The 27,268-nt window shown below is 33.0% G+C and overlaps 1 protein-coding gene and 1 long non-coding RNA gene across 2 annotated transcripts in view; one reads left to right on the forward strand and one right to left on the reverse strand.

Annotated features, from left to right (window-relative positions):
- The window catches only part of STXBP5L (syntaxin binding protein 5 like), a 361,836-nt gene that overhangs the window by 295,841 nt on the left and 38,727 nt on the right, over positions 1-27,268 (forward strand). Inside the window, exon 23 of the mRNA XM_029939407.1 lies at positions 7,236-7,328. Coding sequence (XP_029795267.1) covers positions 7,236-7,328 — 93 coding nt within the window. The remainder of the gene's footprint in view (positions 1-7,235; positions 7,329-27,268) is intronic.
- LOC115291790 overlaps positions 1-27,268 on the reverse strand; it is a 91,357-nt gene that overhangs the window by 39,630 nt on the left and 24,459 nt on the right. Inside the window, exon 2 of the long non-coding RNA XR_003908672.1 lies at positions 10,829-10,915. This is a non-coding gene — a long non-coding RNA (uncharacterized LOC115291790). The remainder of the gene's footprint in view (positions 1-10,828; positions 10,916-27,268) is intronic.

The following is a 27,268-nucleotide window of genomic DNA, read 5'->3' on the forward strand; positions in this document are numbered from 1 at the left end:
TGAAATTCATAATTTTAGTAATTGATTCTAATTTAGTTTCTGAAATTTTACCATGAGCAAATATTTAAAAATACTCTTGGCCTCCCAAAAAATTAAGATCAGAGATATGAGTGCAGTACATCCAAAGACATTTTAAATGAAAAGTTTTTGTCATAGACATATAAATAAAGGTAAGTAAAAGTTGGTAATGTTATATGCAGAAACTCTGTCTTCTTATAGCTAGAGTTGAATTAGTGGCAAATATATACTTTAGGTACAGAGCAATGATACTATTGGACCTTAGTTAGTCCCTACCTCTGGCCTACAGTTTGGAAACATGTCTATTCATTGACAAAAAAAGAAAAAATATTTTGCTGGAAGCAAAGCATCAAGATAAAGCATGACCCTACCAAAATGTATTAAAAATGTGAGTATAAAGAGTTCTAGGAATAAGTCTTTTAAGCTGTACCAAAAAAGTGTGGTATAAATTGTTGAGTGGGGAGATTGTGAATGGTTAGCTTGTATTTTTTCATTTATTTATCTGATTTTTCTCCAATATGTATATAGTATATGTAAATTTTTGAGCACCAGAAATATTAGGTATTTCTTTGACATTGGACCATAGATCTGTTTTCAGAGTATCAAAAATTATAATTCCTTAGATTTAATTTTTTATTTAACTTCAAATAAATTTATAAACATTTAATACTTAAAAAAGCAATTCGTTTTAACTTTGGGAAATTTGTTTCCAGCTGTGACATTTCTTTAATTTACTCTCTTTTTTAATGTTTATTTCATTTTTGAGAGAGGGAGAGAAAGAAAGGGAGAGAGAGAAAGAGAGACTGTGATCGAGGGAGGGGCAGAGAAAGAGGGAGACACAGAATCTGAAGCAGGTGTTTGAACTCATGAACTGTGAGATCATGACCTGAGCCGAAGTTGGATGCTTAACCTACTGAGCCACCCAGGTGCCCCCAATTTACTCTATCTCTTAAGAGTTTTTAGTTGTTTATCCTTATTCTTTAGGAATGTAGGCAAAGTAGAATCCAGGGTCCTGTTTGAAGTTTTGTTTTAATCCTATCTATTTAATTTTTATTTTACTGCTTTTATTTTAAATATGATTTCATACTTTTACCCTTTTGTATTTCTATTGGTACTGCCCTAATTCAGGCATTTAGTATCCCACATTTAGAGTATCACAAAAAATGTTCTTGACAGATGTCTCTACTATCTGTCTCTACCTTTACAATTTATTTTGCATATCATGTTGCAAAATTAATCTTCTCAAAATATTGCTTCGATATTTTCTCATATCAGAAATATTCAATAGAAAATTCAGTTCAATATCCTATATCAATTTAAATAGCTTCACTTTAAATTCTCATCCATAATCTGAACTTAAAATTTTTTTAATTTATTTTTTGAGAGAGAGAGAGAGAGAGAGAGAGAGAGAGAGAGAGAGAGAGAGAGAGAGAGAGAAAGCATGCAAGCAGGGGAGGGCAGAGGGAGAGAATCCCAAGCAGGCTCCATACTCAGTGCAAAACCCGACAAAGGGCTGGATCTCACAACCATGTGATCATGACCTGAGCCAAAACCAAGACCAAATGCTTAACTGATTGAGCCACCCAGCACCCCAGGAAGTAATCATTTAAAAGTGATATTGAATTGCATGCAGATACTATTATTTATTTAGTAATTTCACCAATTAAGGGACCTTTAGTTTGCTACCAGTGTTCTGCCATGTCAAACAAGGCTGTAGTGACTAACCTCTGTACATTCCTCATTATAAATGTATACAGGTAGGGGTGCCTGGATGGCTTAGTCACTTAAACATCCAACTTCAGCTCAAGTTATGATCTCCCAATTGGTGAGTTTGAGCCCAGAGTTGAGCTCTGTGCTAATAGCTCAGAGTCTGGAGCATGCTTTGGATTCTGTGTCCCCCTCTCTCTCTGCCTCTACCCCAATTGCATGCTCTCTCTCTCTCTCTCAAAAATAAACATTAAATAAATAAATGTGTTTAGGTATATCTATAAATTCCTAAGATGGGAGCTGCTGAGTCAAAGAGTATATGCCTGTCTAATTTTTATAAATTACCAAAACTGCACTCCTTAGGGTTTGCAGCAATTTTCTCTCCTTCCAGCAGTAACATACAAACGTTGGTTATCTTTTTTTTAAAATAATTTTTGTAAATCTGTTGGTAAAAAAAATGTAGTTTCAATTTATCACTCATATATGTGATATTGGATACCATTTCAATTGTTTAAGACCTCTTTTTTCTATAAATCATCTATTCATACAATTTACACATTTTCTATAGAATTGTCCTTTTTGTGTCAATTTTTATTGCCTTTTTATAAATTAAGATTACCCTTTTATGACATGGAATCCAAATATTTTTCTCATTTTCACTTTGTGGTTATCTTTTGCCTTACAGCAGTTTTTTGCACTCATACATCTCTTTTATGGACTTTTTTTCTTTGTGCTCAACAATTTAAATACAGTTGGAATTATCTACATTTTAAATTTTTGGTGGAATTCCTCCATCAAGTCACTTACCCTTTTTAATTACTGATTTTGTATATTCGTATTCTCTGTAAAGAAAACTATTTTCATCCTGGAAATTTTCTAACAATATTCAATGTAACATATGCAAAGATTGTGGTTCTTTAATTAGGCTAGTTAACAGTCAATCTATTTTTCCAGGGTTTTTTTTTTTTTTTTTTAGTTTATTAGAGAGAGACAGAGAGAGAGTAAGCATGTGCACATGCAAGCTGGAGAGGGACAGAGAGATAGAGGGAGAGAATCCCAAGCAGGCTCTACACTGACAGTGCAGAGCCCAAGGGGGGGCTGGATCCCATGAACCATAAAATCATGACCTAAGCCAAAATCAAGAATGGGTTGCTTTACCAACTGAGCTACCCAGCTGCTTCTTTGTTTGTTTTCTTTTTAACCTGAACAAAAATTTTACTGGATTTTGGGGTTTTAACTTAATTTCTTCTTTTAACTTCATTAGTTCCCTCCTCTACTTTCCTTTATTTTACACTTTTCAATTTTTTTGTGGTAGATGCTTAATTCATTTATTTCTTATATGTTGCTATACTAAAGTTAAATTTCCCATTGAATTCTACATTATATGTTCACATCTTTTAATAGGTTGTGATTGCATTAGTAGTATTTTCCATATGGTAGACTGTTTTCTTTTGCCATAGTTAGTAATGTTAACTTGTAGCATTAAGTAGCTATAAGTGCTGTTTTATTGTTATTTAAGTCTTTCATGTCTTTATATTTTGATTACTTGACTTACCAAGGATGGAGAAAAGGGGAATTAAAATACTATACTAATAATATGATTCAGTTTTTCTTATATCTTGCCTGTTTTTAAGAATATTCATGTATAGATATTTTAAACTATATTGATAAAAAGTGCATCTTATACCATAAACCACCATTGTTCACTTCGTGTCTTTTTCACCCGAATTCTACTTTGGTTGCTATTAATACTATAACTTTTCCTTTTTTTAATTTGGATTTTTTTGTATACCTTGGTCTTACCTCTTTAGGAGTAAGGTTTTTACTGAGGTGTAACATAGACTGTCTCTAGAATACCAGAAACCTCCCTCATACCTTTCAGCCACTACTCTCACAAAGGTACCCACTGTTCCGACTTTTAACCATAAATTAGTTATGTGAGTTTTGAACTCTCATATGAATGGAAACATGCAGTATTTATTTCTTTTGTTTCTTTCTAATTTTGCTCAACATTATATATATGATATTCAGTTACATTGAATGAGTTTTATTGTTGTGTGATATTCCATTAAATGAATATATCTATGCATTTTCTTGCTGCACATTAAGGTGTTTTTTGATTTACGGTTATGTTATGACCAATCCTGGAAATTTTTTAATAAAAATATAAACTCGTTTTTGTTGTACATGTATCTGGAAGTGAAGCTTGCGGGTCAATTGGGTATGTTTATGTTCAGCTTCAGTAAATACTACTGAGTTTTCTAAAATGATTGTGCCAATTTTACTTCCACTAACAGTATATAAAAGTTTTACTTGTTCCACATACATCTTTCTCTCAGTAAAATTTTTAGTTTTCTTTTGATAGATCTTGCACACCTTGGTATTCAGTGTTTGTATATGTCAATTTTTTTTCTTATTGTTTGTGACTAAAATATAAAAATACAATTAATTTTTATATATTGACTTCATATCCAGAAAACTTGATAAATTCCAATAATTTATAAATTCTTTTGGATTGCCTATCCAATTATGCCCACTGTTAAAATAGTAGTTCTAGTCTTATTTCTAAAGGAAGAAATAGCTAGGACCTCCAATATAATGTTGAATATATGTGGTGTTAGCAAACATTTGTTTCTTCTTCCCAGTCTCAGGGATGTCTTTAATATCATAACTAAGGAGTATGATAATTATTGTAGGTTTTTAATAGACATCTTGGTTTTAGCTTTTTGCCTCTGATGTTTCTTTTTTCATTATGTTAGGGCTGATTTGGAAACACCACCACGACAAGGACTTTGCATGCCATAAAGTAGATTATGTAGTAGCAAGGTTGACTACTTTTGCATTAGGTTACTCAGGACAGAAAGGATTGGCTGTGATAAGATTCACTTCAGTGCCTTATTTGAGACTGGTTTGCTGGGCAGGGCCCACTCTTCTTCAGTAGCAGCCTTAAATCATAAATATTCACAGTTGAGAAATGAGAGATTTTCTTTTAACAACTTTTTAATCATTTTATGTTTGTCAAAATATATGAAATCTATCCTTCTGGGAACAGTGCCAACAAAGTTTATTTTATCTTAAGAAAATTAGAAATAATATTTCATTATTCCATACATTTCCCATGAAAAAGAAGAATGATGGTGTTGCATTAAAGGGTCTTTCTAAGTCCACAAAGGAGAATGTGCCCAAAGCCATTCCTAGAATACCATAGCAGCACATATACATAAAACTACATTTTGCAATCTCTTCCTACTATAGGAATTGCTGTATCTAATGTAGATTACAGGAGAGGAATTGTTAGGGTAAATGTAGACTTTTTAGTCCAATCTCATAAAACTAAAATATAACTGAAAAAGGCACACTTAAGACTTTAACAGTAATTTAAATCTCATGAAGCCTATTATCTCTAAAGGAAGAAAAGAATGAAAATAAAAACAGTCAAAATGGTTAGATAACTTATAAAGGACAAAGTCAATATGTGTGATTAAGGAAAACTAGAATATATGTAATACATCTGACTTCTGAAAAATTAAGAAAAGCAGTCTTACCTTCCAATGTTTCCTTGATTCATACGCTAAAAAAAAAACCAACTAGATCTAATTAATAATGTCAATTTTTTATTTGATCTGGGTGTGTTTCCCCTTTTTCATATATATGTAGCATTTAAGAGCCAATACTATTCTTGTCTTCTCTTTTTTTTCCCTTAATGCGGTGGTTCTCAAATGTAAGCCTGTAGGAGCATGATGTGAACAGTTTCTTAAAACTCCGGTTGCTGAGTGCCAAAGATTCTAATTGAATAAGTCTAGAGTGGGGCCTGAAATTTTGCAAAGCAAGGTCCCAGATGATGCTAATGATTCTGGTCTCTGGACCCACTTGAGAACCATGGCTTGTGAAAAATTTTTAAATATTTTTTTAAATACTTACACTTACCCTCTCAGTATCTATTTTGTGATCTCAAACCTTAAACTCGTTAAAGTCTGATAAAAAATAGGTTAAAACATTGATGCAAAGAGCTGAGCAATAATGGCTGCTAATTAGGCAAGCCAGAGACCAGTATCATTTTATAATTCTAATTTTCTTCATGGAACTCAAACTCCCTTTTAACCCAATAAACTTCAAGCAAAATAGAGCAAAGTTTAAGACTATTAAATATTTATTTGAGGATAATGAGAGAGAACAGAATAAGAATTCAGAGCCAAAAGAATCTCAATGAGCCAACCAGAATGCTGATTTCTTAACTTCCAGGATAATATAACCATTTCATACTATTTATTCATTCTCCCAACTATTTAACAAATAATTTTCAGTATGTGCAGTTATGTAGATATTATGCTATCTATCCCAAGAATAAACTAATGAACAAAATAACACACTCCATGCCAAATGGACTTGATAGTCTCTCTGCAGAAACCAACATTAAACTAAATAACTTTACCAATAGTTGTTTTTCCTTAAAGCTGCATAACCCTTTTTCATTCACCAGGTAAAGCTGTGCAATTTGTGTACTGCATAAACATACCTTCCAAGAGGATGAACAAGAACATTCAGCCCTAGCTCCATTTACCTGGAACAGAACTGCAATCCCTCAAGGAAATAGGCCCCTTTTCTTTGGACAAAGAATCGAAAACTAACCAAGCCTTCAACTATAGAGTTATATCTGCCCACAAGTTGTGCATTTTCCTAATTTTTATTTCTTGAAGGTGTGCCTTTAAAAATCATTTGTTCAGGGGCACCTTGGTGGCTCAGTTGGTTAAGCATCTGACTTCAGCTCAGGTCATGATCTCACGGTTCATGGGTTCAATCCCCAAGTCAAGCTCTGTGCTGACAGCTAGCTCAGAGCCTGGAGACTGTCTTTGGATTCTGTGTCTCCCTCTGTCTCTGACCCTCCCTTGCTCGCACTGTGTGTGTGTGTGTGTGTGTGTGTGTGTGTGTGTGTGTGTCTCAAAAATAAATAAAACATTTAAAAAAATCATTTGTTCAGATGAACATCTTTTCCTATGCTAGCATCAGGTTCTAATACTCCTGCCATCTCTAGAGCCATCAAATCTCGTGATTCTAACTGTCCACAGTATACAAGAGACTTACTATGCTATCAAGTTCAAGTTAATGCTAGGGTATTAGAAATATTTATCTTTATTAAAATATGTTTATTTAGGTATCTTTAGTAAAGATATCTTTATTAAAATATAATAGGGATGAACATCACAAAAACTAACAAACAAGTAACCACCTCTGTTATTCTCAAACCAGAGTTAGAACTTATACCAGAGTTAGGTCTTATGGCCTACACTGAATGCTTGTTCTGTGTGGTTCTAGAACCCCAGTACATCCTCCAAAGAAGAAAGCCTCTTCCCTCCAAATAATCCTCTGTTGGGGCTGTGCCAAAATACTCAGATAAAGATGCAAAATAGGAACCCTTCCAGATAGTTATGAAATTCACCCCTTAGATAAAACTCCTGGGTTCACCTGGGCTAAGAAATTATATGCCAATAGTTTTTATTCCCTTCCTTTAGGACTTGCTACCAGAACTCCTGAGGCAGCACCAGGCTTTTATAGGAATGAAATACCAGCTGTGAAACAGAGGAATCAAGTACATCACTTGCCAGGTGAAAGTGAAAATCTCTTTTGTGAAAAAACAAGTTTTTCATCTCTCTACAATTTTCTGGACTTCACAATTTGTCTCAAAAGCTTTATTCCTATCTGTGATAAAAATACAGGTCCCCCATGGTAAATGAAGACAATAGTCCTTGACGTAATAAAACCATGGACACTGACTTCATAAGATATAAAGCAGGAATTGCTAAGGTTTTTGTGAAAAATTTTGAAATGTTCTATAGAATTTTGATAGTGTTATTTTTCTGCTTTAAACCTGAATACTTTTTATCATACCTATAAAAAATATGAGGGGGGCAACAGAGAATTCAGGGAAACTTAAGAGCCAAAAAGTAGAGTGGTTTGTAAAAATTCTCCTAATTCTTCATAATACAATTAAGTATTCTCTATGGTCAGAAACTACTATGATGATCACTGAAACTCCACCAAAGAATTTCCTCAAAGGAACAATATTCTCTCAGAAATAGTGAGTAGAAAGGAAGGTCTTATAATCTGTTTTATGCAGAGCCATTGAATATTTGATACTGCTCACAGAGACCAAACCAAAATCAAACATAGGTTGTACAGCTTCCTTAAATTGGGCATTCATTACAAAATGGTTGTGACCAGATTTGCAACTTTAAGAAGGATAAATTACCAGCTCCAAATAAGTCAGTAACCAAGGATCCTAAAAGTATTTGTAACCCGTAATTTTCCAAACAGTAATTTCTTTTTTTCTTATGTAATATAACACCTGTGTAATAGACCTCTTTCTGAAGAGAAAACTGATGATCAGAGTATTTAAGTAACTAAAGCTGCAATTCTAACTTGGTTACATTTGGTTGTAAAGCCTATGCTTTTTCCTGGTTTCATTAATAAAATGAGAAAAAGAAATATAAGAATTGCAAAAAACTAATCACAATTGAAATGAAAAGACAGCCAAGCAGTGACAAAATTGCTATGAAGAAAACATTTTAACAAAGAAGTTCAAAAGAAGTTAAGAAATACACTTTGCATGAAACATCAGAAATATAGTTTACTATTAAATTTCCAGGAAAAACTAAATATGAAAATAGTTTTTAGTTTTATAGTGCATAAAATCAACAGCTTATCACCACATTTGAACTTATCAAGCCTTGTTTGCTAAAAATTATAATCAATGTTGGTACAGTACTTTAAAGCAAACCAAGTATTTTTCATGTGTATTATCTTATTCAATCCTACACCAACTCTAGAACGTTAGTGTTGTTCTCATTTTACATGGATGGAGAAATTATGACTGAGGAAAATTTTAATAACTTGCTCAAGATTACCCTAATAATAAATGGCTTAGTTTAAACCAACCCAAATCTTCAGACTTCAAGTTGTCAAATTATTTGTCCTCTATTACATGCTTTTAAAAAAAAAGTATGTTGAAGAAACTAGTTCTCTCTGGGAATTTATAATTCAAGGTAGATAAGAAGAGAAATAAAGTTTCCTAATCCTTTAACGCTCATTCATACAACATTAGTAATAAGTTACTAATTCATTAACACTGTCTAGATAGAATATATATTTTTAATATAGTAAGAAAAGTGGAGTCATGACATTAAACATTTTTTTATGCTGGGGCAAATTCCAATAAACAATAAACTTTATAAATGTTTCAATCTAAATAACTTATAATTTATTATTAGATTTATTTATTTTGCAGAAGACATCTAAGCCACACAAGTAGTACTTTCTATAATTTGAACTTACCTGTCATTTCCTACCATGATAGCATTAGCCAAGTTATCAAATAGAAATCTTTCATTGGAAAATAAAAGGTCAATTCAGTTGTTTCTAATCAAAAGTTTTCAATTAGACATTTTTAGCCTAGCTCTCTATTTTATTTCCCATTAAGGTAGTAAGCCAAATTTAGGCTGATTCAGGGTTTGTTTTGTTCTAAAAATTTTGATTTAGCTGTGGAATTAAGGACCGGAGAGGTTCTTTTTTTATGTGTTATTTTTTCAAGTTTTTATTTAAATTTCAGTTAGTTAATATACAGTGTAGTATTAGTCTCAGGTGTACAGTAGTGACTCAGCACTCCCATGCCACACTAATTCTTGTTACAAGTGTGTTTCCTGATCCCCATCACCTATTTTACCCATCCCTCTGCCCACCTTTCCTCTAGTAACCATCAGTTTGTTCTCTATAGTTAAAGAGTTTGTTTTGAGAGTTGTTTGAGGCCAATAAGACCTATCTCTGAGAAGCCAGGCTGCACTTTCCATTGACTCTGACTTGAATTAGGAGTTAGGAAGAAAGCACGTGAATATAACAGTAATTGAAGAATCCGATACACTAAAGATATGTGAAGCCCCACCTCATTTAAATAGTATTGTGGTGCCTGAAGTTCTGTTCTTATTTAGGCCTGATCATATGCCCTCATTCTGGCATAAACTACGGTAAGCTTCCAGACTCCCCTACCTCATTACTGTAACTGAGCCTGGAGGCAGAAATGCTAGAATAGAGATAAATAGTCTTGCAAAGGTTTATAATCTGGTGCTGTTCTAGGGTTGGCCATCACCTCAACGTTAGGGCTGAATTTATATATCTTACTATATTATTTTGCCATCAGTCAATTATTTCATTCATTTGCATCATCTTTGGTCTTTTATGCCATCCTACCAGATATTTTCTAGGTAAGTCAGAGGTGATAGATGTGATTAGGTAAGTGAATAACCCTATCTGTGGGGATGCTTTTCTATGATTTTTTTAAATTCAACTTTATTGAGATATAATTTATATAGGATAAAATTCACTTTTTTTAGTGTACATTCATGAATTTTCTGGTTTTGTTTTTTTCAAAAGTGTATGCCATAACATGTTAAAGTGACAAGAATTTCCTAACAATTTTCCCAGAATCTAAGAGAACTAAGATGATAAGAAATCAAACTGTTTCAAGTCTAACACTTGGTGCAACAATAGTCCCTGCCCTGAAGGTGGATTATCTGTCACTATTTGCTGTGTTACTGTTGATGAGCCAAAACAGGCAGTTTTTCAGATTGTGAAGGATTAAAGACACTACTCTAGATGGGATGCACAACATGATTTAAAGAGATTGTCATGGAAAATAAGCCCATTATAAATTAAGTGTATGATGTTACTATTGAAAAGACAGTGAACTCTTAGGAAGTACCACTATGCAGAGCAAACAAATAATAGTACTATATACAAATGGAGACTATTTCAATGTGCAGTGTTTAATCTTAGGTGCCAGATTTTAAATAGGATATGTTGCCCAGACAAGTCATTTTTGATATATAATACCACAGAGAGACAATATTTTCTTGTCAACTAGCAATGAAAGTAATAGCAAACATTGAATTCTTATTAGATACCACACCATGCTAAGTGCATTACATGTATTCACCTAATTAATGCTGATGAGATCCCTATGAATTAGGGACTATTATTATTCCAATTTTACAGAAAAAAGGAAACATACTCTTCTTGAGATTAAGTAACTACCACTCCGGCTTCACTTACTCACCTGGCAAATAGTTGAGTCATGATCTGAATCTAGCTCACTTGTGTTCTGATCACAGGGCTTCACCTCATCAATAAACAGGAAACCTGCCTAGTAGAAAAGCAGAAGTCTTTATGGAACTTCATAGAGGGGAAGAAAGAGCATCTGGCCTTTTCCAACAGAGGTTTTACTGTCCTTATAACTACCACCTTCTGTTCAAATTTAGAAAATGTAAGATCGAAAAAATGGTGAAATTTTTTTCTTTACTTAACTCAAAGGAACCAAAAAGCACCTGTTAACTTAAAAATGAATATAATAATCAATTTAAAAAGATAATAGGTGTGTTATCTATGTATCTATCTGTAATTGTATCTACATCTAATTTAACAACTAGGACAAATGGTGCCTCATATGAAAAATCTAAGATGCATCTCAGGAAATACTTCTTATAGAAGGTTCCTGAGTGAAAGTCCCATAGGTTAGTTAATGTTCATAAAACCATAAAATGCTATTTATCAAAATGTAACTGCCAACCTCTTTGCACCAATATCGCCATTTTTAAAATAAAAATACCTGCCAATCTGGTCAGAGTACCTGGAGATGGCCCCTAAGCCTCTCCAGAGGCTTTCAGCTCTGGCATGTGAGAGCAGGAATCATTTACTCTCTATTGCTCCACAGGCCAGAACTGGTACAAATTATAGGTGGTAAAGGAACATAGTTTGAGCTCACATAGAAGGAAATTTTGTAGCAATATAGCAACCCCAAATTGGATTTTTTTATACCTTTAAAGGTTTCTATCAGAACTATTCAGATAGGATATCAAGAATGTTGTAGGAGAAATACTTTCATTGAATAGGATTTTGGACTAGATGACCTATAAGATACCTCTGAGCCAAGAATCTTTCTCTCTTTTTTATGCAATGTGCTAAGTCAGTGAGTCGTGATAAGTTTCTATTAACCATTTTCTCTAGGGTGCAGATGCTTTAGCTTAGAGAACAGTAAAAATGTAGCAATTCAGAGAGTCCCATTCCCAGGGGAACCTTGCAAAGGTTAATATGAATTGTTTTCATCCTATACATTTGGCAAGACTAAAAGCTTGTTACCACCTCTTGCCTTATTCATCTTCCAACCCAAATTCCTCAAATGTTCATATATAACATGTTTCTCTAACACTTGAACATACTTTCTCTCTCTGCTTAGCCCTCTTCGGAGTAATTCTTCACCCCCTACCTTCTGACTTTACTGGCTTTTTCTCAACATTTATTCAGCAAACACTTATTGTACACCTACTCTAGGTCAATAATTTATTAGGTATTGGGAATACAACCCTCACCTTTGGAGAACTCAGTTTCAGGATGTTAATGGATAGTAGCATTAAAAAAAATCAGGTGTAATAAAAAGTGTTGTGTTATAAAGGAAATGTGTGCAAGGTGCTATGAAAGTAAAGATAATGGCGCCAGATGAAACCTTAAGTTTGAGGCTGCCTTCAAAAAGGAGGTGACCGCTGAGCTGTTTTGAAGGACAAGAGTTTTCTAGTTGTCTGGGGACAAAGAGTACCACCACCACCACCACCACCCTCCCCCCATGAAAAAAGACTTTATTTGGGCAAATGAAGAGAATCATTCTGTGAATGAATAATTATTAACATTGTTATTAAACTTTCCTAATTAATTCCACCATCAAACCATTCCTTTTCACTGCTTCAGTTATATTATTGAAATTGGGGTTTGTGAGGGGACCCCAGTTTTCAGGCTTTCTACAGGAAACTAAAAAGACAGGCAATAAAAGATGGGGGTGGAGGGAATCTAAAAACGTGGAGTAGATTTGGAAGCCAGAGTAAGTTAGATACTAGAATATATGAGATGAATTTTCCATTCAAAAGAAGAGTGGGAAGTAAGAAGGCATGTGGCATTGTGGTCATTGTCCTGCTGTATGCATCCAGGCTTATGACAAATAAGCAGGGACTATTTGGCTTTTTGAAAACATTGTCGTAATTTATTTAAAATAATTAACACTATATAGATATGTTGAAAAGCCCTAATTAAAAATAAAATAGAAACCAATGAGATAAATTATGAAACAAATCCTTACATTAGTTAAAAAAACTTAAATGAAAGATTATTCTAAATAGTGAACACACCCCACTCCTTCATTTGAATTATGAATTTACAAAATAGATCTGCAATCTCTTCTGAAGCATATTACATATATTTAGTTTGCCATATTTTGATATAAATAAATTTTAGCTTGTGCTAATTCTAAACCCAATTTACTAAAATTTGATTTACTGATTGCCCCTTAATCTTTTTTTTTAATTTTTTTTGGAAAGAGAATGAGAGAGCATGTGTGTAAGTAGGGAAGGACAGAAGAAAAGAGAGAGAATCCCAAGCATGCTCCTTAATTAGTGCAAAGCCCGGCTTGATTCCATGACCCTGGGACCCTTGAGCAGAAATCAAGAGTCTGTTGCTCAAGGGACTGAGGCTCCCAGGAGTCCCTGCCCCTTAATCTTAATAGAATTATTTTTAATGTCTTTTCATAGCAACAATTGCCTGCTATTATTTTTATTAAAATAATACTTAGATTTCCTTTTACAAATGGTTCAGCATAGTAGTTTGTAAACCACAGCCACAGGCCAAATCCAGCTTGCCACCTACTTTTGGTATGACTTGTGAAATAAAAATGAGGTTTTAATTTTTAAATGGTTGGTTGAAAATATCAGGAGATAAGTAATATTTCAGGACTCATTAAAATATATTTAAGTTTATATTATATTTAGGTTTTCTAAAACCTATTATAAAATGTATTCTAATCATATTCCATCAGAAACATTGAAGATTGTATTCAGAATGTTATTTATTTGATAGATACAATTAAGCTACAAATTAATGAAGGGATTTTTTTCAAACTTATAGGTGGCCAAATTCAGAAATTTGTGAGCCAGGTTTTCTGATTTTAAATTGAGTATTCTTTCTATTTCATTATCCTGCATCTTTATTTTAAAATAATTTTCTTGGGTGCCTGGGTGACTCAGTTCATTGAGCATCACACTCGGTTTTGGCTCAGGTCATGATCTCACAACTTGTGGGTTAGAGTCCCATGTCAAGCTCTGTGCTGGCAGGGCAGAGCCTGCTGGGGACTCTCTCTCATTCCCTCTCTCTGTCCCTCCCCTGTTTGTGCATGTACTCTTTCTCAAAATGAATAAACTTTAAAAATAAATTAATAAATAACTTTCCTATTTTTAAAGAAAAATCACTCATTAGAAGGTATAGATTAATTGATGACATCAACTAAACTCTTAAAGTATTGACAGAAAAGATGTCTAACATGATTTCTTTGTATGATAACATGCATTCTAGTTAAATACTTTGAGATACCCAGTGTAAAAATTTTATTAACAAATGAGGAAATGTTTTAAATAAATTATAGATGTTTTCTGGTTTATTCAAGCATTTTCTGATAGCTTGACTTATAATTCATTTTCAAATATTTTTTATTTTCAAAATTTTCTTATCTATTGAATTTGACATTGTACTATTCAATACTGAAGTCATTTCATCTGCCACTGTCATGGCAAAGTTTCCTTGACTATATCATATATATACATATAAAACAGAATTTCCTATTTCAAACAAATAACAGGTTTTATCATGTTTTTATTCTTATCCTTTATCATGTTTTACTCTTACCAGTTATTTATGATAGAAGGTCATACATTTGTTACAATATTTCTTTACCTATTAGATTTATCCAACATGGATTTTTTTATTCTTTCCAAATTAAACAAAAAAAATCACTTCTAATGCCACTTGTGAAAAAAACTATGCAAAGGAATACTGAATTATCTATTATAAGAACAATTGCTTTTCTCATGTTTCTGTTTGCATATTAAATAACTATACTGAATGACAAGAAACTAACATCAAACAGTATTTTTACTTCTATACATTTTCATTAATATAATGCTCATTAGGATTTAATAATTATATATAAGATATACTGTTCCCTCATGTTCCTCTTCAATTTTATATAATAAACAACTGCCTTTTTCCTTTTTCTGTTGTTTCAGTTAAAGGATCAAGAAAGTTAAGTCTGCCAACAGATCTTAAGGCTGATCTTGGTATGGTATGCCAACAATTTTAAGTTTTCTTATATTCACTTGACTGAACATTTTTACCAACCACTCCATAAATGACAAGTTTCCTGGATGGCAGTGTTTGATAAATTTCCAAAAAGCCTTTCTTAAAAATCATAATACAGTTCTGTTGGCAGCATTTAATATTCTGTTTGTTAACAACCATTTTACAGAATTGTTTTATATATCATTACACACCAGGATATATAATGTTTCATTTCTTTTTAGCATAAAAGTGTTTTTGAACATTGAATAATCATGCATATGAAACCTACCCTTTGTGAAAGTAATCATGTAAAAGAGCATTATTCTTTCCTGGAATTATTTTCCCTATTCTGCATATTAATATTATTTAGAATTAATGCTGTTTAATAACAACAAAAAATATCTGATACATTAAAAAAAAGGAGACCTGGCTTTTTTTTTAATTTTGGAAAAGTTACAGAAAATTTGATTCACTTTTAGTTTACTTTTTGTGGTGGTCACAACCTTATTCATCATTCAAACTCTGAAACAAGTAAGTCTTTATAAAATAGGACTCCACAAATCTTTCCTTCAGAACATTTATCTACTTGTTTGCTTATTCTAACATGGGTTTTTTTTTTTAATTTAATTACCTTTGTTTTTATCTCCTTTATTTTAACATAAAGCCATACATTAAGTCCTAGTAATTTCATGGGCAACAAAATATAATAATTAGTCTTTGCATTAATTTTTAGAGTTTTACAAAGCTGTTTCACATACATTATTTTACTTGATTTTCTAGAGCATATTCACATAGCTCACCTCATTGTATCTAATTTAATTACATTTAAAATCTAATTCATATAATATTATATGAATTTAACTAATTCATGTTTTTAAATGCAAGGCACTAACATATTAGGCATTGCTATTAGTTCAATATTAAAGAAATTGTTATGAATTAGTATTTTACCATCGTAATCACATCAAAAGAAGAATCAACATTATAGTTCCATTTATTGACTTCTTACAGTATCAAATACTATATGATTTGGACAAATTACCCAATACAAGGTATTTGATATTGTTCCCAGTTTACAAATGAAGATGTCTTACTCTCTCTCTGCCCCTCCCTCACTCATACTCTATCTCAAAAATAAATAAAACATTTTTAAAAATTAAAACAAAAAAAGAAATTCTCAATAAGTTTAAAAGCCAAATCCACATTCGAACCAAAGAGGCCAGAGACAATGGGATGACATATTTAAAGTTCTAGGGGGAAAAACTGTCAAAAAAGAAATCTAGATATATGGCAAAACTTTCTGTCAAAAATTAAAGAGAAATTAAGACATTGCTAAACAAACAAAAGCAGAGAGTTCATCACTATAGACCTACCCTACAAGAAATACTAAAGGGCGTCCTACAGGCTGAAATGAAAGGACATTTGACAGTAACTTGAAAACATATAAAGAACAATGGTAAAGGTAACTATATAGGTTGATATAAAAATCAATATTATTATATTTTTGGGTTTTAACTCCTTTTTCTTATTTCTTACATGATTTAAGAGTCAAGCATATAAAACTAATTATAAATCTTTAATGTGCATGTAATGAATAAAGATATGGACACAACATAAGGGCAGGTGATGGACATTTATAGAAACAGTTTTGTACGCTATTGAAACTAATTTGGAACCGGGGTTCCTGAGTGGCTCAGTTGGTTGGGTGGACAACTTCAACTCAGGTGGTGATCTCATGGTTCGTGGGTTCGAGCCCTGTATCGGGCTGTGTACTGACAGCTCAGAACCTGGAGCCTTATTCTGATTCTGCATCTCCCTCTCTCTCTGATCCTTCCCTGCTCGCACTGTGTGTCTCTCTCTCTCTCAAAAATAAATAAACGTTAAAAAAAAAAAAAACTAGGCTGAAATAATTCAAAAGACATTGTTATAAATTTGTAATCATCACTATACCCATTAATATCTAAATAATATACAGAAAAGGAAATACACTGGGAAGAAATTAATGAAACATAAAGGAAGGCAGTATGGGAGCAATTCATGAATGACAAAAGATATTCTGGAAAATAAATATAGAAAAATAGCAGAAGTGCTTCCTTATCAGTAATTGATTTAAATGTAAATGGATTAAACTTACCAATTAGAAGAAACATTGGCAGAATAGATTAAAAATATATAATCTAACTCTATATTATCTAAAAGAGAGTTATTTTACATTAAAAAAAACACAAATAGTTTGAAATTAAAAGGATGGAAAAAGACTCCATGCATGAAGAACTAAAAGCTTGTATGGCAATGTTAATATTAGACAAAAGTAGGCCTTAAGTAAAAAACTGTTACAAGAAACAAAGAAAAATAAAAGGGTCATTTCAGTGAGAAGACATAACAATTGCAAATAAGTGTGCATCAAACAGCAGAGCCCAAAATATGTGAAGCAAACATTGACAGAACTGAAGCAAAATTAGATAGTTATATAATGATAGTTGAAGAATCCAATAGCCTGCTTTCAATAGTGGATAGAAAATCTAGACAGGAGATCAAACAGGAAATAGAGGACTCAAATAACACTATAGATCAACTAGCATTAACATAGTAATCCCCATAATGATAGAATACATACTCAGGTGCACATGGAACATTATCAAGGATAGAGCACATTTCAGGCCACAAAACAAATCTCAATAAATTTGTAAGGAATAAAATCGTACACACTTTTTTCTCTAATCACAATGGGATGAAACTAGAAATCAGTAAAATTGGGAAATTCATAAAATTTAGAAATTAAACCGCACCTTAGTAAACAACCAATGGGTCACAAAGAGGAAATCACAATTGAAATTTGAAATACTTTGAGACACATTAAAATTAAAAGCAAAATTTATAGGTTACACCAAAGACATAGCCCAGAGGGAAATTTGTAGTTGTAATGCCATGTTAAAAAGAGGTAAAATCTCAAGTCAAAAATCCAATTCTATACTTCAACAAATTGGAAAAGAAGACCAAATTAAACACAAAGCTAGCAGAAGTAAGGAAATAATAAAGATTAAAGAGAAGGCAAACTAAATAGAGAATAGAAAAATGATAATCAACAAGACTAGAAGCTGGTTCTTTGACAACATCAACAAATTAACAAATCTTTACCTAGACTAAGAAAAAAGGAGAGAAAATGCAAATAATTAAAATCAAAATGAAAGTGGGGACATTACTATCAACCTTACAGAAATGATGGTAAGAGAATACTTTGAACAATTGTAAACCAACATTAAATAACCTAGATGAAATTGAAAAATTCTTAGAAACACATGAATTATCAAAACTGAGTCAAGAAGAAAATCTCAACATAGCTATAATAAGACATTGAATCTGTACTCCAAAACTTCCTGACAAAGGAAAGTACAGCATGAGATGGTTTCACTGGTGAATTCTACCAAATATAGAAAAATTTAAAAATGGAAGAGGGGGGAACATTTTCTAATTCATTCTATGACACCAAAATCACCTGAATTTCACAACTAGACAATACCACAATAAAATTAGACACCAACATCCCTTATGAATGTAAATACAAAAATTCAACACCATATTAGCAAACAGAATTCAATACCATATTAAAAGGATTATTTACAGACCATATACTTGCAGACCAAGTGGAATTTATCCCAGAAATCAAGGATAGTTCAACAGAATAAAATAAAAGATGTAAAAACACCATTAATAGAACAAAAGAAAAAAGAAACCATTATACAGATACATCTCAATTGATACTGAAAAAGTATTTCATAAAATTAAACATCCCTTCATGATAAAAACATTCAGAAAACTAAGATTGGAAGGGAACTTCCTTAAACGATCACAGGACATTTCTGAAAAACTCAGGACAAGATCCTACTCAATGATGAAAGATAAACTTTCTTCCTTAAGATCCAGAACAAGACAAGGATGCCTGTTTTTACCACCTGTATTCTATATTGTACTGGAATTTCTAGGCAGAGAAATTAGGCAAGAAATTAAAGGCATTATAAATGGAAAAGAAGCGAAACTATTCCTATTGACAAATGGCATAATCCTATATATAGAAAATCCCAAAGAATCCACAAAAGAACAACTAGAATAAATGAATTCAGCAAAGTTGCAGAGTATAATATAAACCTGCAAAATCAGTTGTGTTTCTATACATCAGCAATTAAATTTTTAAAAGAATTCAGTTAATTCTTACAAGTCTCTAAAAGAATAAAATATCTAGAAATACATTTAACCAAAGAGATATAAGACTTGTATACTGAAAACTACAAAACATTGCTAAAAGAAATTAAATAAGACCTAAATAAGTGGAAACACATCACTTATACATGGATCGAAAGCCTTAATATTATTTAAATATCAATACCACCCAAAGCAATCTAACAGATAAAATGCAGACCCTACCGAAATACCAATAGCCTTTTGTGCAAGATGGAAAAGCTTAACCTGAAATTCATGTGGAAAATGCTGAAGCAAGAATAGCCAAACAGGTATTGAAAAAGAAGAGAGTTGCCAATATCAAAACTTACTGCATAGTTATGGTAATTAAAACACTCTGTAGTGGCATAAAGATAGACCAATACAATAAAATTGAGAGTCTAGAAATAAACACGATAAATATATGACCAACTGAGTTTTAACAAGTTGCCAGATAATTCTGTGGGATAAAAAACAGTCACTTCGGGGCGCCTGGGTGGCTCAGTCGGTTAAGCCTGCGACTTCGGCTCAGGTCAGATCTCACGTTCGTGGGTTCGAGCCCCGCGTCAGGCTCTGGCTGACAGCCAGTTCAGAGCCTGGAGCCTGCTTCAGATTCTGTGTCTCCTTCTCTCTCTGCCCCTCCCCCTCTCATGCTCTGTCTCTCTCTGTATCAAAAATAAATAAAACATTAAAAAAAAAGTTAAAAAAAAACAAAAAACAGTCACTTCAACAAATGGTACTGAGACAACTAGAAATTGACATGAGAAAGATTGGAGGTGTACCATTACCTCACATCATATACAAAAAATGGATCAGTGATTTTAAGAGCTAAACTATAAAACTTTTAGAAGAAAGCATAAGGAAAAATATTTATGACCTTGGGTTTGGCAATAGTTTCTTAGGACACCAAAACTTAAGCAAGAAGAGAAAAAGATTGGTAAATTGGCCTTTATCAAAATTTACAACTTTTGCACATCAAAGGATTTTATGAAAAAAGTGAAAAAAGAAACTATACAAAAAGTATTTGCAAATCATCTAAGGTTTACTATCCAGAATATACAGAGAACTACTACAGCTCCACAACAAACAACTAGATTCAAAAACAGGCAAAAGACTTAGACATTTCTCCAAAGAACATATAAAGATGGACAATAAATGTCTTAGCAGAAGCCAGGTCCTGGCGCTCTCATCCCTGTCTCATCTGCCCCGACCGGCAGGGTGGAGAATCGTCACGGGTTCTTTTCCTGAGAAAGGGAGAGAAAGGGCAGGAGGGAGGCGCAGAGAGTGAAGACAGCACACGGTATCCGATCAAGCCTCTCTTTATTGAGAAAACACCCTATCTTATAAAGGTTTCAAGGCGGGAAAACAAGGCAGCTGACCTAGGTCGGTTGCTAGGAAACAGGGTTAAGGGATTAAAGCTAGGGTAAAAGAGGAACCAGACTAAAGTGTTTTAGCACAGCGCCTGAGGGGCTGATACTACCCTGCCTACAGGCGGTTGATCTTTGATCTTCTGGCTTCTCCTGACAGGGAGTGGTGCTCCCCTGCCTATTTTTGCAACTCCCCTCAGGGAGTGACATATCCGGCTAGCAAATGGCCAAGCAGCTGAATCTTTGCTGCTTCCCACAAATAAACACATGAAAAGATGTTCAACTTCTCTAGTCATTAGGGAAAATGCCAATGAAAACCACAATGGGATGTCACTTCACCCTTAATAGGTGATGCTTACCATCAATAACAACAACAAGAAAAGAAAATTACAAGTGTTAACAGGGATGTGGAGAAATTGGAACCCTTGTTCATTGCTGTTGGTAATGTGAAATGGTACGCCTGCTATGGAAAACACTATGGTGATTCCTCAAAAAATTAAAATTATTAGAATTATTGTATTATCTAGCAAATCCATTTCTGGATATATAGCCAAAAGCAGAGTCTTTGTACACATTCATAACAGCATTATTGACAATAGCTAAAATGTGGACATGTTCATAATGGTGTTGTTGACAATAGCCAAAATGTGGAAGCAACATCAACGGGTGAATGGCTAAGCAAAACATGGTATATACATGAAGTGAAATATATTCATATTTTAAAAGGAAGGAAATTCTGACATATTCCATAACATGCATGAACCTTGAGAACATTATGCTAGGTAAAATAAACCAATTACAAAAAGGCACAAAAAATTGTATGATTGTAATTATATGAGGTACCCCCGGAGTAGTCAAATACATAGATAAAGAAAGTAGAATGGTGGTTGCCAGGGACTGGGAGAGGAGGAAATGAGGAATTTCTATTTAGTGAATAACGAGTTTCATTTTTATAAGATGAAAAGAATTCTGAAGATGGCTGGTGGTAACAATGAATGTCCTTAATGTCCTTAAAAATGGTTAAGATGGTAAATTTTATATTTTTATCACAATTTAAAAATACTTTACTGAAAATGTACTGATGCATGCCACAATGCATGTCAGAATCATTGTATGAAATGAAAGAAGCCAGACGTAAAGGGCCACAGTGGTGGTTGCACAAATTGTGAATGTACTAAATGTAACATTCTTAAATGCCTCTATATTATGTGAGTTTCACCTCAATAATGGAGAGGAAAAAACATTTCAAAGAACTGGTAAAATACAGAGTCTAGAATTTAGTGACGTACCAAGGTGAAAGAATATGAGAAACTTATGTCTTATCATTGCAACTTTCCTCTAAATCTAAAATTATTCCAAAATAAAACATCCATTTTATAAAAATGGGCAAAGTACTGGAATTGGCTCTTTACCAAAGAGGATATATAGATGGCAAGTAAGCACATGAAAAGATAACACTAGTTAGTTTCTGTATACCCCTTGTCCACACATTCACGGCCTCCCCCACTATTAACATCCCCCCTCCACACACACAACAGAGTGATGCATTTGTTATCATTGACAAACCTATGTTAATACAGTGATTACCACCCAGAATTCATAGTTTACATTAGGGCTCAGTGGTATTATATGTAGGTCAAAACACTAAGCATATCCATCATTAAAATATAATAAATATTAAAAAATCTGTTCTAGGGGCACCTGGGTGGCTTATTTAGTTAAGCATCTGACTCTTGATTCTGGCTCAGGGCATGATCTCGTGGTGAGATTGAGCTCTGCATTGGGCTCCGTGCTGGGCATGGAGGCTGCTTTAAGATTCTCTCTCTCCCTCTTCCTCTGCCCCTCCCCAGCTTGTGCTCACTTGCTCTCTATTAAAATAAAATGTGCTCTAAAATTCTTCTGTTTCAGCCTATCCATCATTCCCTCCCCTAAGCCCCGTGGCAATGACTGTTGTTTTTGCTGTCTTCATAGTTTGCCTTTTCCAAATTGTCATACAGTTGAAATCATACAGTACATAGACTTTTCAGATTGACTTCATTTAGTAATATGCATTTAAGGTTCCTCTGTATGTTTTTTTATGGATTCATTGCTCATTTCTTTTTAGAATTTTTCATTATCTGGATATACCACAGTTTATCCATTCACCTGTTGAAGGACATGTTGGCTGCTTCCACATTTTGGCAATTAATAAATAAAGCTGCCATAAGTATTTTTGAGCTGGTTTTTATATAGACTTTATTTTTCCATTTTGGGGTATAAATACCAAGAAGCATGATTGCTGAATCATGATAGGAGTATGTTTAGTTTTTTAGGAGACTAACAAACTATCTTCCAAAATGACTGTAGAATTTTTGTATTGTGTAACAATGAATCAGAGTTCCTGTTCTTCCATATCCATTCTAGCATTTGGCATTGACAATGTTTGAGAGTTTTGCCATTCTACAAGGCATACAGTGCTTTCTCGTGGTTGTTAAAATTTACAATTTTAAATATTTTCATAAGGTTCTTTGCATTCTGTCTACCTTCTTTGGTGTATCTATTCAGATCCTTTGCCCATTTTTTAGTTGGGTTGTTTATTTTCTTATTGTTGAGTTTTAGGGGTTTTTTTGTGTGTGTATTTTGGATAACAGTCCTTAATCTGATGTAACTTTGGCAATTGCTTTCTCCCAGCCTGGATCCTGTCTGATTCTCTTAATAGTACCTTTCACGGAGCAGAAGTTTCTAATTTTAATGAAGTATAACTCACCAATTTTTTCTTTCATGGATCATGCCTATGATGTATCTAGAAAGTCATCACCAAACCCAAGGTCATCTAAATTTTCTGTTTTCTTTTAGTCGTTTTCTAGTTTTGAGTTTTATGTTTAGGTCTATGATCCATTTTGAGTTAATTTTTTTGATGGTTGTAATGTCTGTGTATAGACATTTAATGTGACTGTCCAGGTGTTCTAGCACCATTTGTTGAGAAGACGATCTTTGCTTCATTGTATTGCCTTTGCTTCTTTGTCAAAGATGAGTTAACTACACTTTTGTGTGGATATATTTCTGAGCTTTCTGTTCTGCTCCCCATTGATCTATTTGTCTATTTTGTTACCAGTACCATAATGTCTTCATCACTTTAGCTTTATAGTAAGTCCTGAGGCTGAGTAGCACCAGTCCTGAGACATTGTTCCCCTCTTTAAATATTCTATAATTATGGGTCTTTTGTTTCTCTATATAACTCTATAATAAATTTGTCAATATCTACAAAATAACCTGCTGGGATTTTGATGGAGATTGTTGAATCTATAGATTGGGAAGAACTGACATCTTGACAATATTGAGTCCTCCTGTCCATGAACATGGAATATCTTATTTGTTCTTCAGTTTCTTTTATCAGTAAAGAATTTCTTTATTGTTTTCTAGTTTCCTCATAGAGATCTCAAAAGTGCTTTACTAGATCTATATCTAAGTACTTTATTTTTGAGGGTGATAGTGTAAATGTTACTGTTTTTAATTTCAAATTACATTGCTAGTATATAGGAAACTTTTTGTCCCATATGAATGCTCACCAAAGGGTAACATGAACAGAGGAAAACATTAACAATCAAGTGGGTAGAATGACCCATTCTGTGAATACCAGTTGGCCTCCTTCCCAGTTGATCCTGTCAGCACCTAATGGGCTCATGAACAGATTAAACATGGTGGTAGGGATAGAGGTTATTCTTGGGTTCAGCAACATTGACTTTCACCATAGCTGACCTGACTATGACCACTGCTGAGTGCCCAATATAACAGCAGCATAAACTAACAATTTCTCAAATTTGGCACCATTTCCTGGGTGATAAGCTAGTTACCCGGTGGCAGATTGATTACATTGGACCATCTTCATCATGGAAGTGACAGGATATTGTTCTTACTGAAATAACCAGTATTCTGGATATGGATCTGTCTTCCTTGCATGCAATGCTTCTGCCAAAACTACCATCCATGGACTTACAGAATACCTTATCCACCATAATAGTAACCTACACAGCATCAAGGAATTCATGTTATAGCAACTGAAGTGTGGCAGTGAGCCAATGCCTGTGGGGTTCACTGGTCTTAACATGTTCTCCACCACCCTGAAGTAAGTGACTACATACATATATGTTATTATTAATCATTTGATTAATGTTAGTGTAATGTATATTTCTTCATCCCTTTACTTTTAACCTATATATGCATTTTTACTTAAACTGAGTTTTTTGTAGACAATATACAGTTGGGTCTTATTTTTTTTTTAAAATACTCTAATAATCCCTTTTAGTTTAGATGATTCACATTTAAAGCGATTATACAGTTGGATTAGTGTCTACCATAGTCATTACTGTTTTCCATTCATTACCCTTGTTCTTTGTTCCTATTTTCTTTTTACATTTTTTCTTTTTTAGTTTAAATTGAGCATTTTGTATCATTCCTTTTCCTCTCTTCTTAGCATATCAATTATACTTCTCTTTTTTTTAGTGGCTACCTAGAATTTGCAATATACATTTACAACTGATCCAAGTCCTGCTTTAAATAACAGACTGATTCATGGGTAGTGCAAGTACCTTATAATAACAAAGCATTCCTAATTTCTCCCTCTTATTCCTTCAATCATTACTTATCCATAAGTAAATATGCTATATCCATATACTATCTTATATACATAATTATTGGCAACTTAGTGTGGTTATATAATTATTTCCAAAATAAGAAGCAAAAAACTATACTGTTTCTAAAAAATATTATTGTGCCCTGGAACAAAGTTCAAGCATATGTAAAGAATAGGAAACAAATAATACCTAATAACATAAGATTCACAACGTCTGGCTTCCAGGCAATGATACCATATCAACAGGAAAATACAACCCATGATGAGGAGAAAATATCAATCAATGGAAACTGACCCAGAAGTGACAGGATTAAACCAGCTATTATAAATATACTTCATATATTCAGAGAGATTGAAGAAAGCACAAGCATGTTAAGAAGAAAACAAAAAGACTCTAACTTCTAGAAATGAAAAACATAATGTAAGAGATTGTAGGAAATATACACTAGATGGGATTAACAGAATTGACACTGAAAAAGAAAACATTACTAAACTCAAATTTGTACTGTCCAAAATGAAACAAAGGAATAAAAAGACCAAAATAAGTGATCTAGTGTTTAACTTCAAGTTATGTAATACATATACAATAAGAATTCCAGAAGAGGAAAGAAAGGATGGGACATGAAAAATGTCTCAATCAGTCATGCCAAAAATCTTCCTAATTTGATGAACACTGTAAATCCATAGATCCAAGGAACTTAATGAACTTCAAGCATAAGAAACATGAAGAAAATTATGCCAAAGTACATCACAATTGAAATTCTTAGAAAGAGCCAGAGAGAAGGAAAAAGATATATTAACATACAGAGGAACAAAAATAAGAATAACAGCAGACTTACAAGCTAGAAGACACTGGAAGAACATTTAAAAGTGCTGAAAAAAATCAATCTAGAATTCTCTACTCAGCAAAGTATTATTGAAAAATGAAGGTGAAATAAATACTTTTACAGACATACAAAAGCTGAAAAGATCCAGCACTAAAAACTCAACTCTGTAAGAAACATTGCCAGAAGTCCTTCTGGAGGAAGAAGGAAAATAACAACAGAGGAAAATCTAGATATACACAGAGAAATGAAGAGCCCTGGAAATGGTAAATATGTGGGTAAGTAAAGTTGATTACTTAGTTTTTAAGTTTCTTTAAAAAAAATCACTGATGACTAGAAATATCCCAAATAAACATCAATGAGTCAATGTTAAACAAACTGTTCCATATCCATACATAGTGGAATATTCATCAGCAATAAAAAGAAATGAACTCTTCATACATACAACAACATGACAGGATCTCAGACTAATCATGAATGAAAGAAGACAAAAACAAGTATAAGCTGTATAATTATATAAAATCCACGGAATGCAAACTAATATACAGTAACAAAGTATATCAGTGGTTGTTGAGAATATAGGGCTAATGGGGAGAGGCAGGATGGAGGAATTACAAATAAAAATGAGGCAATTGAGAGAGGTGACGGATATGTTCATTATTTTTACTATGATAACAGAAACAGATGATGTTTTTCAATGTTAAAGTGCAGTTTATTATATGTCAATTATGTCTCAAACTATGCTGAGGAATGTAGTTGTCAAATAGGGATCTATCATCTAAGAATGAAAGAGAACAATGGCTTTTTCAGACATACAGAAACTAAGATTTACCATTTGTAGATATTTCGCTTACATTTAAAGTACTAGCCAGTGCAATTAAATATTATACATATATTCAAAATTGTGATAAAATTATTATAGTTACAAGAGATAAGTTTTATATCTGAAATCTCAAGAGAATCAACTGAAAAGCTAATAAACATGATTAGAATTCAGTGGCATGGCTGGGTACAAAATTCATACATATAATACATACATGTATAAAACATATACAATTTTTGGTATTTATGTATGAAAAGCTCAATCAGTAGAACAAGAAATAAAATCCAGAAAGAGACCAAATACATATATAAATTTTATAGTTGTAAATAAATAACATTTAAAATCAGTGAGAGAAAGGTAGGCCATTCAATAAATGTTATGGGGACAACTCACTAGGCATCTGAAAAATAATTTGTTTATACCAAAATGAATTGTAGACAATAAAAATATAAATGTATAGAGAGAAACTGTAAAAATGCTAGAGCAAAGCATGGGAAAGGATATT

This window comes from Suricata suricatta, chromosome 5 (assembly GCF_006229205.1).
Source record: "Suricata suricatta isolate VVHF042 chromosome 5, meerkat_22Aug2017_6uvM2_HiC, whole genome shotgun sequence".
NCBI lineage: Eukaryota > Metazoa > Chordata > Mammalia > Carnivora > Herpestidae > Suricata > Suricata suricatta.